This window comes from Gracilinanus agilis, chromosome 5 (assembly GCF_016433145.1).
Source record: "Gracilinanus agilis isolate LMUSP501 chromosome 5, AgileGrace, whole genome shotgun sequence".
Taxonomy (NCBI): domain Eukaryota; kingdom Metazoa; phylum Chordata; class Mammalia; order Didelphimorphia; family Didelphidae; genus Gracilinanus; species Gracilinanus agilis.
In genome coordinates, this window is record NC_058134.1 from 281,580,351 (window position 1) to 281,596,224 (window position 15,874).

Here is a 15,874-nt window from a genome sequence, read left to right on the forward strand (position 1 = left end):
TCTCTTCTCTTCTCTTCTCTTCTCTTCTCTTCTCTTCTCTTCTCTTCTCTTCTCTTCTCTTCTCTTCTCTTCTCTTCTCTCTCTCACTCCCCTTTGCCCTCTGCCCTCTCCCCTCTCCCCTCTCTCCTTTCTCCTCTCTCCTCTCTCTCCTTCCTGTTCTACCTTTCTCATTCCCACTGGGGCTCATATGACAATTCCCCATTCATTCAAGACATTTCCCTTGGGCCCACTTCCTATTCCTAGTCTGGATAACAATTGTCCCCTTGGATTGGGGCTTTCCTTCCCACATAGCTTTAGAATATTCGATGATTCTGCACTTTTCCTTTCCACCCAGTGGAACTATCCCCAATGTTCCCAAATACACTGATCCTTGGCCTAGAGATCCGGGTAAAGGTCTCGGATTATGTTCAAGATAGGATCCGAGCCCTTCGATCCACTTCTGGGGGTGGCTTCCAGAACATCGCCTGTCTTCGTAGCAATGCCATGAAGCATCTCCCCAACTTTTTCCACAAAGGGCAGGTGAGAAGGGGCACTGGAGACACTGGATTTTCCCAGATGGGGTGGTGGAGGCTGGTATCTCACTGCCTTGTCTTCCTCACAGTTGACAAAGATGTTCTTCCTCTTCCCTGACCCACACTTCAAACGGACCAAACACAAGTGGCGAATCATCAGCCCCACACTGCTGGCGGAATATGCCTACGTGCTGAGAATTGGGGTCAGTTTGAGGTGGAAGGAAAGAGGAAAGAGTGAGAGATTGTGTTGGGTTCCTCACTTTTATTTAGCTGTTGGGGATTAGGGTGGGAGGGGTGGAATATCCTCGAAGTCTTCTCACTGTCTCATCTAGTCTTCCTACCAGCTAGCCATGAGGTAAAGGACCAATAGTATCCCATCACACTGACCAGTGGGATGGGGTCTCTGCAGGGGCTGGTGTACACCATCACAGATGTGATGGATCTGCACAGCTGGATCTGTACCCACTTTGAAGAACATCCCTTGTTTGAACGAGTGTCCCAAGAGGAATTGGTGAGTTGGGAGGCAGAGGGTGCTGGGGGAAACAAATGAAATAAGATACTTTGAGAGTGTGAAGTTCCCTTTTTTCTTTTAAAACCCTTACCTTCTATCTTAGAATCAATACTAACTATTGATTCCAAGGCATAAGAGCAGTGACAACTGGGATTAAGTGGCTTATCCAGGGTTACTTAGCTAGGAAATGTCTGAAGTCATATTTGAACCCAGGACCTCCCATCCTTAGGCCTGGCTCTCTATCCACTGAGCTCCCTAGTAGCCCCAGAAGTCCTTTTTTAAGCACAGCATGCTACCAGAAGGATGGGATGGAAGTTTGTGGGAAAGCACAAATCTGGGAGTGGGGGAAGATTTACCTTGAGTTTTCCCTCCCCTAGGTTGATGACCCTATTGTGGGACGCCTTGGCACTTCAACTGAAGAGGGAAAGAAGGTTCTTCGGAATGGGGGAAAGAACTTCCCAGCTATCTTCCGGAGAATTCAGGATATTGTTGTCTAACCAATAGCCCCTGGCTCCACTCTGGCTGGACACTGATCTCTGGCCTCTCCACATCTAGATCTATTTTCCCTGTGTCTGGAAGGAGAGATGGAGGCTCCTCCGGGTGGGGGTGGGCATCTCTGTGTGGTACTGTTTCTGCCCCAGGAAAGCCTGGAGGCTGCAGGGAAAAGGGATCCAGATGTTCTGAACAGCTTCCTTGACTCCTTGATTGTTCTTCAGTCCATTTTTCACCGGGAAGAAGATGGGCTTAAGACTGCTCCTCAAACCTAAAACAAGTTAGAAAGTGTTCCTGAGATAAAGGAGCCTCATTCTCTAGTGCCCCCTTCAGCCAGGATCTGCTCTGTATAGCTGGAATAAGAAAACACATTGCACTGCCAGCTAAACTGCCTGCTGGGCTCCCATCCCGTAGTTACTTGTGTTTATTTTGCTGTGCTGAAGAGTGTCTGTGTCTATCTCTATCTAAATCTAAATCTGCTGATGCTGCTGCCCGTGTAGGAGGCAAACCCCAGGTTTCTCTCGTGCCTTCTCCATCCCATCTCCCAGTGGTCTGAGACTACCTCTGGGAAGTAGGAGGGACAGGTCACTGTCACCTCTTGGTTGACTTTAGCTTATAGAGTGACCACATCTGTTAAGATGTTCGCTGATAAGCAAACAACCTGCCATGTTTTGGGAAATTCTCCTGTGATCTGGAAATGAAAAGAGCCTAGGAGCAGCTGGCTAAATGATGATCCCCAAATCACCTGGGCCAGACTGAATTTGTGGGGCCTGACCACCATTCTCCATCCCCAGGCCCACCAGCCTGGTCCCCTGCCTGTTGCACCCTTCTCAGCACAGGGGAAGCCACCCTTCCCCCACTGTTGTCCTAGAAGAGAAAAGAACCAAGTGCCCCCTTGGGGAGAATGTACTGTCCAGGAGCAAAGAAAATGGTTGCAGAGGCCACTTTATATTCCCTGAAGGAGTTGGAAAAGGGGGAATTCCTGAGGGAGGGGCTAGGGGAGGTGGCTTGGCTCCTTGGAAAAAAGGGGTGGGAGTGCAAGACACTGACTTAGATCCATCATCTCCCTTACAGTTATTTACTTTTAGTGTGTGGCCCCTCCCCCCAGTGGGGACCTAGAGAAGAAACTGAGGAAGGAGGAGGGTTTCTGGAATACATCAATTGGGTTCCGGCCTGCTTAGTGTATTTGCTATGCAAATCGTGGAACCCAGACAGCTAAGGAGCGAAGGGATTGGCTGGAATGCAGAGGAGGGGGCGTCTCCTCTTCTCCATAGATTTAAATGGGGGTGCCAGAGCTGTTAGATAAGATTCTCTGTGGAAGACCGGGCATTTGCTGTCTCACCATGGCACAGAACCTTAAGCTGTTGTCAAAGGTGTCACAATTTACTCGCTGGATCCCAGAACTGGGTGCAAAGCTGGGTTCGAAGGGCAGGGAGAGAACCCCCTTGGGCTTGACAGACATCCCGGGCCCTTCTACCCTTAGCTTTCTAACAGAACTTTTCTGCAAAGGAGGGTTGTCGCGTCTACATGAGCTGCAGGTATGGGGTGACCTCGCCTGTACCCCGTTAGGTGCAGGGAGGCTGAAAAAAGTGAGGTTGGGATTCGACAGATTCGCTGGGGAAATAGTTTTTTAGAGACGTTAGCACAAAGGGTGCAGAACTTTGGGGAACAGATGGAAATAGGAAAACCGATTCAGGTGTCAGCGCGCAGCTTTGGGAGGTGTGTGTGCGCGTGTGTATACATACACAAGACATACTGATCAATAACTGGGTACAGGCTCCCAGATGTGGAAAACGCCGGGAAGTCTCCTGGCCAGATGAGTGCGTTCACAACAATGGGGGGTGCGGCGGGGGAGGGGGGGCAATACTCGGTTAAGGTGCCGGGAGGAGTCACCCGCTGCTTTGGAAGTATCCGGGAGGCGTCTGTCCCCCAGTCCCGACCACCACACGAGTGGCTCTCCAGAGTTAGACTAAGGAAACTGCCCAACTAGTCTTCCTGAAGGGAGGGAAGTCAGCAGGCGTCCCCTCCACGGACTTGCCCTTCAGGGGCTGGGAAATGGGAGCAGAGGTCTTTGGCTGATGGGGAAGGGGCTGCAGGAGGCTCAGATGGTATAGACTTCCTCAATTCTGAGACTGCCAGCCGAGGTCGCAGAGCAAGTGAGCAAGCAAGGAGGAGCAGAGTGTCAAGGTTCTCACCTTGCTCCAGGTGCAAGATTCTGCCCGCTTCGGCCCCGTGTGGTTCGCCAGCTTCGGGAAGGTGCAGACGGTCTATTTGGCAGCTCCCGCCCTAATCGAGCAGCTGCTCCGACAGGAGGGTCCCCACCCAGAGCGCTGCAGCTTCTCCCCTTGGGTGGAGCATCGGCGACGCTGTCACCGTGCTTGTGGACTTCTCACAGCGTAAGTCTGTCCTTCAAGCCCCAGCTCTGGGGCAACCCCACACAGAGCTTCTCCCAGTCATCTTGGGCTAGCCTCCCCGTCTACCCCCAAACTCTCTACTCCCAAAGGATTTCCAAGCCCCAGTTCTGCAGGCTCTATCGATAGCCCAGCCTCCTCTCCAAGCTCACAATTCCAGCCGCCTTATTCCCCCCTAGACACCCGCAACTGAATTCCAGGAACTCCCCTGACTGTAACCTTCTAGTGCCCAGACCCTAGTCCCCCATGAGCCTGGCTTTTTCTGTTCCTTCAGTGCTCTAGGCTGAGGTTCTCCAGGCTAAGGAGATGAGCTCTCCTACCCGAAGCCGGAGACTGCTCTGCCCTAAGGGGATTGCGAGGGGCCTGGACCGACTGGAGATGCTCTGACTCAGGGCACCCGGGAACTGGGGTCACTTGGAGGCAGGAAATGAGTAACTAAGGACCCGAAGAGGAAGGAGTGGGAAAGTCGGGGGAAGGATGTCTCTGCGCCCTGAGGGCGCAAGAGTATGCTGGAGGCAGCCCCTTCCCTCCCCTCTCCCCCTAGACTTCGAACTCCCACTCAGTCTACCCTTGGGTAAGCTGTCGACCTGGGGGCACCTTCCCCACCTTTCCTCCAGGGAAGGAGATGAATGGCAGCGGCTCCGAAGCCTCCTGGCCCCACTCTTGCTCCGGCCTCGAGCAGCGGCTGATTTCGCGGAGACCCTGGATGGTGTGGTCAGCGACCTGGTGCGCCATCTTCGGAGACGACGGGGTGGTCTAGGGGCCTCACCTGACCTCGTCACAGATGTGGCTGGAGAATTCTACAAGTTCGGCCTGGAGGGTAGGCGCAGGATTCGGGAATCTTGGCAGGAGCAGAGGCGGGCTAACGTGGGCACACGGCTCCTTCCTTCACCCTCTGCAGGCTGGGGGGTGAGGGGAAGGTGGGGAGCAAAGTTTATGAAGTACCCCAGGGTTTGGGGGATGGGGCTAACTTCTAACATCTTCCTGCAGGCATCGGGGCTGTCCTACTGGGCTCGAGGCTGGGATGTCTGGAGCTCAACGTCCCCCCAGAGACAGAGACCTTCATTGGTGCAGTGGGCTCCGTGTTTGTGTCCACATTGATGACCATGGCCATGCCAACGTGGCTGAACCGGCTCTTTCCTGGGCCCTGGGACCGTCTGTGCCGGGACTGGGAACAGATGTTTGCCTTCGGTGAGGTCTCGGATGGGGCGCTGGGAAGGTGGAGGATGGACCCCAAGGAGGCTCCAGGTGGTCATTGCTTTCTTTCCCATCCAGCCCAGCAGCACATGGAGCAGAGAAAGGCTGAGCCGGCTGCAGGGCCCACAGGGGAGCCTCAGAACTCCAGTATATCTGGACCTCACTTGACTGGCTTCCTGTTCCAAAAAGAGGTGCCAGCTGCAGCTATCCTGGGAAACATTACCGAGTTACTGCTGGCTGGAGTGGACACAGTAAGGCCCTTCCTCCAGCACTCTCAACACCTGGGAGCTGCATGACCATGGAGGAGGCACAGTTTTCCTCAGTTTCCTCATCTGTAAAGTCGAGATGGGATCACACATTCTGGAAGGGATCTCTGAGCTCATTTAGCTCAAGCCCCTCATTTTATAGATAAGGAAGCTGAGATCCAGAGAAGTAACTTGCCCAAGATCACATAGGCAGTAAATGTTTTTTAGCTCTTACCTTCTGTCTTTGAATCAATTCTAACAATTGGTTGCAAGGAAGAAGACTGGTAAGGGCAAGGCAATGGGGGTTAAGTGACTTGCCCAGGGTCACACAGCTAGAAAGGATCTGAGACCAGATTTTAACTCCAGCCTCTAGGCCTGGCTCTGCATCCACTGAGCCCAGCACTAGCTTCTGAATCCATGGCCTCATATCCAGGCCTCTTTGTGCTAAGGATACCTGTAGTACCTACTCACAGTTATAGAAAGTTCAAATGATTTGTGTAATAGTACTTTGTAAACTTTAAAGTGTTCAGGGACAGCTAGTGGCTCAGTGGATAGAGCTCCAGGTTTGCCATTGGGACGACCTGGGTTTAAGTGTGGCCTCAGACACTTCCTAGCTATGTGACCCTGGGCAAGTCATTTAACCCTAATTGCCACTCTTCTTAGAATTGATACTAAGACAGAAGATGAGGTTGGTTTTTTTTTTTAGGTGTTACATATTAGTTAGTGGTTTTACTTCTGGAGTCCCTCTACTCTTTATAGAGCAGGAATAGCCTTAAACTCCTTCCCTCTCCTATGGGTGCTTTAGCTTTTGTCACTGGATTCTGGCCACTTCTAAATCCTGCTGCTAGTCTGGAGTTGCAGCTCCCCAAATCACTGACTAGCCCAAACTCTGACCCCGGATAGTCTCTATAATCTGACCTTCAGCCTCTAACCCCTAACATGATCCTCCCAGGTCTCCAACACCCTTTCCTGGGCTCTATATGAACTTGCTCATCACCCAGAAGTTCAGACTGCGCTCCATGCTGAGATCATGGGTGCCATGGCTCCTGGGTCCCCCACCCACCCACCAGCCACTACCTTGGCCCAGCTGCCCTTGCTGAAAGCTGTAGTAAAGGAGGTGCTGAGGTAAGAGGAGGGTAAGAAGGTCCCTGAGAGAGGCAATGAGAGACAATTAAGGAGGCAGTAGAACCAAGTGGGAACCATAAAGGAATATGAAGAAATGGGGAGCAGCTAGGTGGCTGAGTGAATTGAGAGCCAGGCCTAGAGAAGGAAGGTTCAAGTCCAACCTCAGACACTTCCTAGATATGTGACCCTGGGCAAGTCACTTAACCCCCATTGCCTAACCTTTACCAATCTTCTGCCTTGGAACACAGTATTGATTCTAAGATGGAAGGTGAGGATTAAAAAAAAAAGAATATGGGGAAATAGGACACAAGAAGATCTTAATCATGCTATTAACAGAGGTGCCAGAGTACTAGGACTCTGGTAGTACAGTAAGGAATATAACAAGAGGCAATTTTCTTGAAAGATCAAAGAAAGCAGGCAAAAAAAGGAAGATGGGAGAGATGCTGTCAGCCCTCAACTTCACTTTGTTGTCCTTTTCTCAACTCTTTGAATTCAAGGCTATACCCTGTGGTACCTGGAAATTCCCGAGTCCCAGACAAAGATATCCATGTGGGTGATTATGTTATTCCCAAAAATGTGAGTAGGACCGGTGAGATCTTCCTGAGTCTCCATCTTGCCCAACCCCACTGCCCCATCAAGAAGGTACTCATTTAACATGTCAAGGAGGGTCAAAATATTTCCAAACGGATCCCTAGAGAATTCTTCCTGTAGTGTCAGCCAGAACCCTTCATTCCCAGTCACTGTCACAGCTGACCCAGCTTTTGTACCTCTGCCCAGTACTTCATTCCTCCATTGACTGGTTTTTCTTTTCTCACCAGACCCTGGTCACTCTGTGTCACTATTCCATGTCTCGAGATCCTGGCCAGTTCCCAGATCCAAATGCCTTCCACCCAAACAGATGGCTGGGGGGACAGCCAGCTCCACATCCTTTTGCCTCCCTCCCCTTTGGCTTTGGCAAACGCAGCTGTATAGGAAAGCGCCTAGCAGAGCTTGAGCTAAACCTGACTCTAGCCCAGGTGAGTGTTCTTGAGCAAAGATCCCTCCCTCCTTGACCTAACAGCCTTCTGTGCCCGTCTCTCCCACCTCAGTCCAAGCCTTAGATGGTCAGATAGATAACCCACTTCAGTCCTTTTAGACGCCTTTCCTTGGAATGTGAAGATCACCCCATCAAAGATCTGTGGGGGGACCTACAGTACTCCCCTTTCTCTGCCATCATTAACAAAACAATCCTGTCAGGTTCTGACTATTCCCATCTATTATTAATCCCTTCAATATCATCTATTCTTTGATTCTGATATGCTCCCACAATACATCACTTCCATGTCTGTGGCACCCCTGATGTATCTCCTAGTGGTGAATGTGCCCACAAGTACTGACCACCATTTATAGTGTCTCCTCCCTCCTGTTCTAGATCCTGACTCACTTTGAAGTTAGGCCAGAGCCAGGTGCTGGGCTCATCAAGCCAATGACTAGGACAGTTCTGGTGCCTGAGAGAAGCATCAATTTGAAGTTTGTTGACCGATAGTAATGTGGTTTATCTCAGTGTTCCCTCTCCCTCATTCCTTGATGGAAGTGGGTAAATATACACAAGTCTTTAAAGTGCTTGGAAACCCTCTCCTCCAATGTCTCCACTGGGAGGGCAAGGTCCTTTTGTGAGGAACTGGAGAATGGCCAAACCGAAGGCTTTGAGACAGACTTGGACAAAGGACAGAAAGGTTCATCTGTTGAACGTGCACTGTGCATTTGGTCCAGACCAGGCAGTAGGCTGGAACACTGGGGACCACAATGGAACTTTGGTGAACTTCTACCTTTAAGCAGCGTGGAACAAGGGTCTAAGGAACTATATGCCTCCATCCCTTCCCATCCATCCACTCTGAAGCCCTCTGAGCACTAGTCATGCAGACATTTGCCCCTTGCCACTTAAACCTGGAACTTTGGGCCAGCTCCTAATGCAGGACTTCAATTTTATATCACTACCAACCCAAGTCGCAAGCCTTTTTCGGATTGTGGTTTTTTTATGCTTTTGTAATTAAAAAAAATTAATATTCTGCTACCCTTTCTGGGTTTCTCTTACTTGTTCCCCGCTCCTCCAAGTTTAGGGGTGGTAGTTCTGGATATTCCTACCTGCATTGGTTTCTCTGGCACTGGAAATGACCCTATGAACACTGGGTGGTCTGGGCACCTGGAAGAGTTTGTTGCATCACTGACCCAGGCATGTTATTTTCTGCTACAGGGAGCAGCCAAGCCTGACTCGATACAAACAAATATAAGAGCAGGAGGGCCTGAAGAATCAGGCTTCTAGCCAATAGGTTAAAGAAACCAAAGAGGAACAGAGCTATAGATTTGAATAAAAGCATTAGGACACTACAGAGATGAACTGAGGGTGTTGGGTGGTTTCCAAAGAGGTCTCCTTTGGAAATAGGATGGCCAAGGGGCCAAAGGAACTGAATGGAGTAATTCTCCAACTCTCTGAGACAATCTCCTTCACAGGGCTGACAGAGATCAAAGTATAGATGGAGAATGATGGAAGGAATGACAGGAAAAAAGACAGATACATTCACACTTTTGCACAGAAATGATGTATACTGAGTATGGAGCCAAGCAGAAACCCTCAGGCACTTATACAGGAAGGTTTAAAGGCAGATTAGACAGAGGAAATCTCTAATTCTTTGATTCAGCATGCCCTCAACCCCCCAGACTCTGGGCACAATTCTTCCCCTTGTGATTTAAATATGGATGAACTCATCTTTCTTCTGCAATAAATCTGTCAGTAATCTCTACCTGGCTCCACCCTGCTCCCCTGAAGTAGCCCAGGAAACCAATCTCAGTTAGGGCTTGCCCACTTCCTTACCCACTCCCCCAATTATCAGAGTGTAGATCAAGTTTGTTTCATATTTCCTCCTCTCTCTTTCTTTGTCCTGGACAAAGAAAGCCTCATTAGCCATAGTTCAATGGAGGACAGAGGGCTCTCTCTTACCCCAGACTCTCTGAGAAAGAACATCCATGCAAAGTCAATAAGAATCCAGAACTTACAAGCTCTCTGGACTGCTTCATTGTGCAGGAACAAAAATGTGTGTAATATTAAATATCCTTGTTCTCCTCCCCCACCCCCATTACTACTCTTCTAGATTAAAAAAACAAAGAGCTTGACCAGACCACCTTGGGACTAACCTGAACCCAATTTCTCATCCCCAGGTTCTAGGTCTGAAGGGATAGGAATTTATCCTCAACCCACCTGCCCGCCTGTGGTAGGCTTACCCACCAATGATCCTTCCTACAGAAGCACTGATTTCAAAACTACCCTAATGTAGACAGGGACTCCCCAAGTTAGAAAAGGGAACTATTTTGTCCTGCACCTCCCTCCCACCAGGCCTTAGTCTCACCCTCAGCCACTCTACTGAAGCCTTCTCTCAGAAACAGGATGAAAGGGAAAGGCACTGACGCATTTGGCCCAGACTCAGGCCCTGAAGGGCACTCATATGTAAGTACTTGCATGTTTTGAGTCTCAATGTGGGGTCATTACTCACTGGGAGAAGGCCTGAAGGTAGAGAATTTGGCAAATACATCCCCAAACCTGTATGTCTTTGTCTGAGCATGTCAGTGAATGTGTCAATGTATGTGCTAGTGGTCACTTTCTGGAAAAACAGCTCTCTTGTGGATGGTAAAATGACAGCTGAGTGTGCAAGTGCCCTCTCCAGGGAAGCAGAATTGCCTAGGAAGGGATCTCTGCCTAAACCCCTTACCCTCTCTGGTCTGACTTCCAGGATGGGGCAGAGGAGATAAGGGTCTAAAGAAGGAAGGAATGGGATGGTTACAAAGAAAATAAGGAGTGTGGGTAGGAGGGCAGCATGTCTGCACCTAAAGAAGACTGAGAATCAAGGGAAAGTTCTTCCATCCCACTCTGCTTCCTGCACCACTGTCCCACTCCCACCCTCTGGCTAATCTGCAGGATAGCACCATGGACAGCACCTACGTAGGCGCTGGGAGAGGAGGGGGATTTTTCAAACCTCTGGCTCAGCTGACCATGAAGAGGCAAAAGGAGGCAAAGGGAAGTCGTTGTAGTCAATGTAGAAGCATTTTCCCCACCCAAAACAACCCCTTGGAGGAGACTCAGACCCTCCCCTGAAGATTTAACAATAAAAGGAATGGTTTCAACCCTTTAAGCTCTACTCCTGAGTCTATTATGTAACCTGAATATTTTCATTGCTGTTGAATAATTCACTTAGCATGACAGCATAGACCAGAGGGCATACAGTCCCAAGGCTTCCTGGGTAAGGAGTGACCAGGCCTGGTGTTGACCCATATTCAGGGCCAGTCTATAGCTGCTACCTGATAGCACTCCAGCACCGTCTGCAGGCAACAGCCCCTCAGGAATAATCAATAATTCACATCTAGACCCTTTGCAGTGGAGGTGGGGGCACATGACTTGGTACATTTGATAAAATCTACAGGAAAAGAATGAGACAAAACCTTAACCCTGCCAGTTATCCCAAATTAAGCCCAGGTCTGAACTGTGATATGCAATCATTGGAAAGGCTGAGGGGAGGGAAGGCCAGAGGCTATGGAGAACAGCCAGTTTTGCTCCAATGGAGTAAGAATCCATTTTATACCACTGGCCCATTAAGAATATATCCCCAGGAGGAGTCGTCTGACCCAAGATGTCTATAGTGTAATATGTGCCTTCCCCAAATTCCAAATGGATGAAAGAGAAGTGATAGGATATCTGACCAAACATCCCCACCTTTCTCTTATGGATTCTCACACTTAGAAAATGACAATAATTTCCCACATTTATACCACACTTTTCTAAAGCATTTCCATGTCTATCCCAAGGCCCATTACAGAAGACTTCAAGGAACGATCCAAAAGCCAAATCATTTTGATGCTCGGTGATTTGGTGGATAGAATACAACCAGAAATAATGCTCAAGACTTGAAAAAAAATTGATCATTGAGAAATTTTCTTTGCAGTGGAAATTTACCTACATCTCATTTTTCTCACACCAATCTTGTGCAGTAGATGGAGAAACTGAGGCACAGAGGGACAGAGCACAGGCCTTCTGGCTCCTGGGTGTGTGATTTTTCCCCCCACCAGATCACTTCTGATCCTCCCCAATTATACATTTAAAGTGAATTATTCACCAGCAAGTGTTTGCTAACCACTTGTTATCAACCATTATGGGTCATAGGGAGAAAAAAGAGTTAACTAAGTGCTTTGGGACTTGCTACCTGTGTAGTCAGAACCTCCCAATCCCACCCCCAAAAAACCCTCAAATCTTCCCAACCATCCTCAGACGAGAAATGAGCCTCCATTTGCATATAAATGACTCTTTATGCCCTCCCCTCAAACAAGAGGGGGTGGGGCAGGGGTAGACCCCCCTGCCCTCATGCAGGGAGCAGGAGGTGGATGTACACTAGTCTTATTGCCAGATGCCCTGTGGCCATAGAGTAGGAGGGGTGGGTGAGTTGGTAGCCCCTTCCTCCTGGCACTGGCCCCCCTTCACCAAATCATCCCAGTGGAGTTGGGGGGCCAAAGGCCGTGTGAGCTGAGGTAAAGATGATTCTCTCCATTCTCTCCATGGGAATAGATGTTCTCCCCACTTCCCAAGAGGATAAACGGCCATTGATGAGGATGGAATTTTCATCCAGGTGGAATCTTTGCCCCAGAGAGAGATGAGTGATCAGTGGGGGCCAGATATTATTTCCAGCATCATGTCAGCATCAGAGATCCCTTGATGTGTGGGGGCTGTCAGATGTGGGAGCAACACCTTGTCTAGGTGGACTCTCCATTGGTGCAGAGAAAATGTTCAGCAGGGGCTGGACCACATTTCCAGCCAGTGCACTGACTTTAGGGTCCTCCTTTCCTGAGAGTTTAGCTCAGACAGTGGTGACCCTCATGACAACCTCTCTGCCAGATCGGGAGCTGGAACGGGCATCTGGGGGCCGAAGCTGTCCAAGCAGGTGCAGAATAGTGTAGCCACAGTGCTGGGGCAAGAGCGTCCGGACACGCTGGGCAGCTGGAGGGCGACCAGTGGCCCCAGGTGGGGAACCTGTCCGTGAGGTCCTGGGGCCTGGCTTCCCTGCCATCCCGCCTCCTGCATCCCCTCCAAGGTCCTTGGTCTTGTCATAGTTCAGGACCTTCCACTGTTGGTTCACTGCCTGCCATCGCTTGAAGATTCGGTAGACAGAAGAGCCCTCGTGGACAATGAGACCTGGTTGGGAGAAGGGTCAGAAGTTGGGTCAACTATTCATTGAACTCAGGGTCAGGGGGAAATCCGAAGAAGATTTTTTTTCTAGACTGAATTAGTGAGAATAGAAGAATTAAGGTAGAGTAGAAAAATAAGTCTCAGGGACATACAGGGGATCTCTAATTGATCACAGCACCATAAAAGGGGCATTATTATTATTTTTCTAAACTCTTACCTTCTGATTTAGAATTGATACTGAGTGTCTGTTCTAAGGCAGAAGATGGATAAAAGCTAGGCAATTGTGGTGAAACAACTTACCCAGGGTCACATAGCTAGGAAGTGTCTGAGGACACATTTGAACCCAGAACCTCATGTTTCTAGGCCTGGCTCTCTATCCCCTAACTGCCCTAGGAAGTGTTGTTTTTAAAATAAAATGACCTGGGATCAAATCTTGACTCTCCAACTATTAAGAGCAACAACCACCACAGTAAGTAATAATAGCAACATTTATATAGTGTGCTTCGATGTTTGCAAAGTACATTACAAATATTGTCTTATTGTATTCTCACAATCACCAGCCCAGTGGTAAGTGCTATTATTATCCCTATTTTACAGATGAAGAGACTGAGGCAGAAGCGGGTTAGGGATCAGACTTTTGGGACTTCATTTAGTGACTCTGAGTCTGAGTTTCCACATCACAAAAATGAAAAGGTTGTATTAGATGGCCCATAAGGTCCCTTCCAGCACCAGCTCTAGGATCTTAAGCTAGAGGAGAGGGACAATTATTTAATTTCGCATCAACTTCTTATTTATTATTAAACAGCTACCATATAGGCAAGGGTATTAGCACAATGAGTGCAGAGTATACCTAGTTTAGGTATAAAAAATAAGTTTAGATAAAACACAGTTCCTTAAAAAAAAGTTCAAATGCCCCTTCCCTGAGTGTGAGGGATTTTAGGTAGGTGGTCTCTCACCAATGCAGACGACATCCATAAAGCCGTACATGCCATAGCAGATCTGGAAGAGCAGGTCCTGCCTCTGCCACTTGGCCGATGGACTGAGTGAAGACCAGATGAGCCAGGAGATGCTGGCAACAAGGAAAAGGGAGCCCAGGACAATGGCTGCAATCTGGACCTTCTCAATGACTGTCAGGGAGATGGCCTGCCACTAGAAAAGGAAGGTGTTCTCAGAGAGACACAAGGCCTCGACGGCTATGGGGAGTAGGTGCCAGGAGGCCACCAGGAGAGGGAGGGCCCAGGGATAAAGAGGCAAGGTGACACTGGAGAAGGCATAGCCAGGGCTGGCTGGCTGAGGCAGTTCCTAAAGCCCCTACCTCTGCCCCTTCCCCCTGTACCTCTCACCTGCAGGGGGTTCTTGGTGCTTATTGCCAGGACCTGGTACTTGAAATAGCAGAGTTCACAGCTCCAGGATCCCCGCTCACTGATCCATCGGATGAGGCAAGGCTGGTGGGTACAACGCACAGAACCATCACACCGGCATGGGCTCAAGAGCTCCCCCTGACAGTAGGGACATGAGGAGAGACCCAATTACCCATCCCTCCACAGGATAGAGAGAGTGGATCTCATTTTGACCCCTTCCCCAGTGGTAGAGAAACCCTCCACATTAGAGATCCAAACCCAAGACCCTCAATGGAAACCATCCATCTAGGATTGAATGAAGGGCACACTGTGGAGAAGGAAAGTTGTGCGATTGAAAGACTTTTGGGAAACCAGAGAATGGAAAGTAGGTGCAAGGGCAAGGAGAACATTTCTTTTCTTTGGAGCTCTGGAGAACAGGCTGTGTAAACCAAGAAGATGAACAGGGTCTGGGGGCTGAAGAGAGGGAGGATGGCTAAGATCACCCCTTCTGCCTCCTACCAAAATAATCTTAAAACACTTTACAGATCTTGCAGTAATTCAGAGGATTCCATTGCTGAGTCTCCATGGGATCCCCAAAGAAGTCCTTACTAGACTAGGTCTGCCCTCAGTCAGGGGAAGGAAAATCCCTCTGGGCACTTGGGATAACCATTCCTCTCTCCCCCAACTGCCTATGGGGAGCTCCCTCCAGAACAATTTAAACAAAGAACAATTTTTGTGTGAAGCCAGGAAGTTGCTGAATTTAAGGCATGAGAGATTCTCCCCAAAGGTTGTGGAGGAATAAAGGGAGAGCACAGATAAGAAGCTCCAAACCCTACAACCAGGGCTTGCTTTTTCAAAGACCAGCCCTTTCTTCTGCCTCCAAGAAGGATGGCCCCTCCCACAGTCCATAGAGATAGGAAAGTGCGGGGAGGTGGTGATGGGGGACAGGCTGCTTTGCCCAGAAATCCCTTCCCAACCCCCAACCCCAACTAGCTTCCTAGGCACACAGCCTCGAATTCTTTTCTGGGCAATCAGACCCCAAACTTGAATCCACCCCTAGGCATCATTTCCCATCTGGTCTTCTCCTGGGTACCCCCTACCAGCATCTGGTCCTTTTTCCCAGGTCCCCTTCCCGGCCCAGCCCTTCGCCTCTTCCAAGCTTAGCCCTCTTCTTCCTCAGCTGGGTCCCCTCAGGGTTCCCTGTCCCCTGCTCCCCTTCCCATCTCCCTGGTGCTCTGCTCCCAGTCTCCCCAGGCCCGGGCCTGACCTGCTCCGGCCCCTGGAAGCAGATCCGGCACTGGGGGGTTCGGAGCCCGCTGTCCAGGCTGCTGCTCAGAGACAGGGAGTCCAGGCCGCCAGGAGCAGGGGGTGGAGGAGGAGGGGGCGGCGGAGGGGGTCCAGCCCGAGCTTCCTTGTTCCCCAGGCCCCGGGCCCGAGGCTCCGACCCGTAGTACTCCTCGTCGTCGCCGTCGCTGTCCCGGGCCGAGCAGCCGGCAAAGGGCCCCCAGCCGCAGCCCGCTCCCCCGCCCCCCCGGGGCTGAGGTTCGGGCCGGGGCCGTCCCCCGCCCGTCAGCACCAGCAGCTTCAGCTCGTTCAGGAACATGCGGAGCCGGGACTTGAGCATCGTCCGGGAGCCGGGACCCGCGGGGTAGGGGGGGCCGCTCAGGAGGGGCTGCGGGGAGGGTGGCGTCGGGGGGTCTGGACAGGAGAGGGGCAGAGGCAGAGGAGGGGGCGTCAGGGGCGGCGGGGCCTGCGAGCTTAGCGCTGCCTCCTGCCCTGCCCCGGGACTGGCGGCCCGGGGGCCATGGCAGGGGTCCTCTAGGGCGCGGCGCCCCG

At 50.5% G+C, this 15,874-nt stretch overlaps 3 protein-coding genes across 3 annotated transcripts in view; 2 read left to right on the top strand and 1 right to left on the bottom strand.

The window, feature by feature from the left end:
* The window catches only part of METTL1 (methyltransferase 1, tRNA methylguanosine), a 4,583-nt gene extending 2,662 nt beyond the window's left edge, over positions 1-1,921 (top strand). The window contains exons 3-6 of the mRNA XM_044677411.1: positions 335-519; positions 602-715; positions 922-1,023; positions 1,401-1,921. Coding sequence (XP_044533346.1) covers positions 335-519; positions 602-715; positions 922-1,023; positions 1,401-1,520 — 521 coding nt within the window. The 3' untranslated portion in view covers positions 1,521-1,921. The remainder of the gene's footprint in view (positions 1-334; positions 520-601; positions 716-921; positions 1,024-1,400) is intronic.
* Positions 1,922-2,858: 937 nt separating this feature from the next.
* LOC123250198 (25-hydroxyvitamin D-1 alpha hydroxylase, mitochondrial) lies at positions 2,859-8,536 on the top strand. The gene is made up of 9 exons (XM_044679218.1): positions 2,859-3,053; positions 3,721-3,911; positions 4,544-4,746; positions 4,917-5,117; positions 5,202-5,374; positions 6,321-6,493; positions 6,991-7,069; positions 7,312-7,509; positions 7,905-8,536. Exons 1-9 carry the CDS (start codon positions 2,859-2,861, stop codon positions 8,016-8,018), a joined length of 1,527 nt encoding a protein of 508 aa, XP_044535153.1. The 3' UTR covers positions 8,019-8,536.
* Positions 8,537-11,804: 3,268 nt separating this feature from the next.
* Positions 11,805-15,865, bottom strand: MARCHF9 (membrane associated ring-CH-type finger 9). The gene is made up of 4 exons (XM_044677571.1): positions 15,306-15,865; positions 14,042-14,197; positions 13,655-13,847; positions 11,805-12,704 (listed from the first exon to the last, which is right to left on the bottom strand). Exons 1-4 carry the CDS (start codon positions 15,660-15,662, stop codon positions 12,370-12,372), a joined length of 1,041 nt encoding a protein of 346 aa, XP_044533506.1. The 5' UTR covers positions 15,663-15,865; the 3' UTR covers positions 11,805-12,369.
* Between the last annotated feature and the right edge of the window lie 9 nt (positions 15,866-15,874).

What these genes read in the sequence shown, in the direction of transcription:
- LOC123250198 (XM_044679218.1), top strand. Translation starts at nt 2,859, where the DNA reads ATGGCACAGAACCTTAAGCTGTTGTCAAAGGTGTCACAATTTACTCGC. An exon ending in TGCTGGCTGGAGTGGACACA is followed by an intron (nt 5,375 to 6,320) that starts GTAAGGCCCTTC and finishes TGATCCTCCCAG; the next exon opens with GTCTCCAACACCCTTTCCTG. An exon ending in GTAGTAAAGGAGGTGCTGAG is followed by an intron (nt 6,494 to 6,990) that starts GTAAGAGGAGGG and finishes TTTGAATTCAAG; the next exon opens with GCTATACCCTGTGGTACCTG.
- MARCHF9 (XM_044677571.1), bottom strand. Translation starts at nt 15,662, where the DNA reads ATGCTCAAGTCCCGGCTCCGCATGTTCCTGAACGAGCTGAAGCTGCTG. An exon ending in GCTTCCAGGGGCCGGAGCAG is followed by an intron (nt 14,198 to 15,305) that starts GTCAGGCCCGGG and finishes CCCTACTGTCAG; the next exon opens with GGGGAGCTCTTGAGCCCATG. An exon ending in GCACCAAGAACCCCCTGCAG is followed by an intron (nt 13,848 to 14,041) that starts GTGAGAGGTACA and finishes TTCCTTTTCTAG; the next exon opens with TGGCAGGCCATCTCCCTGAC.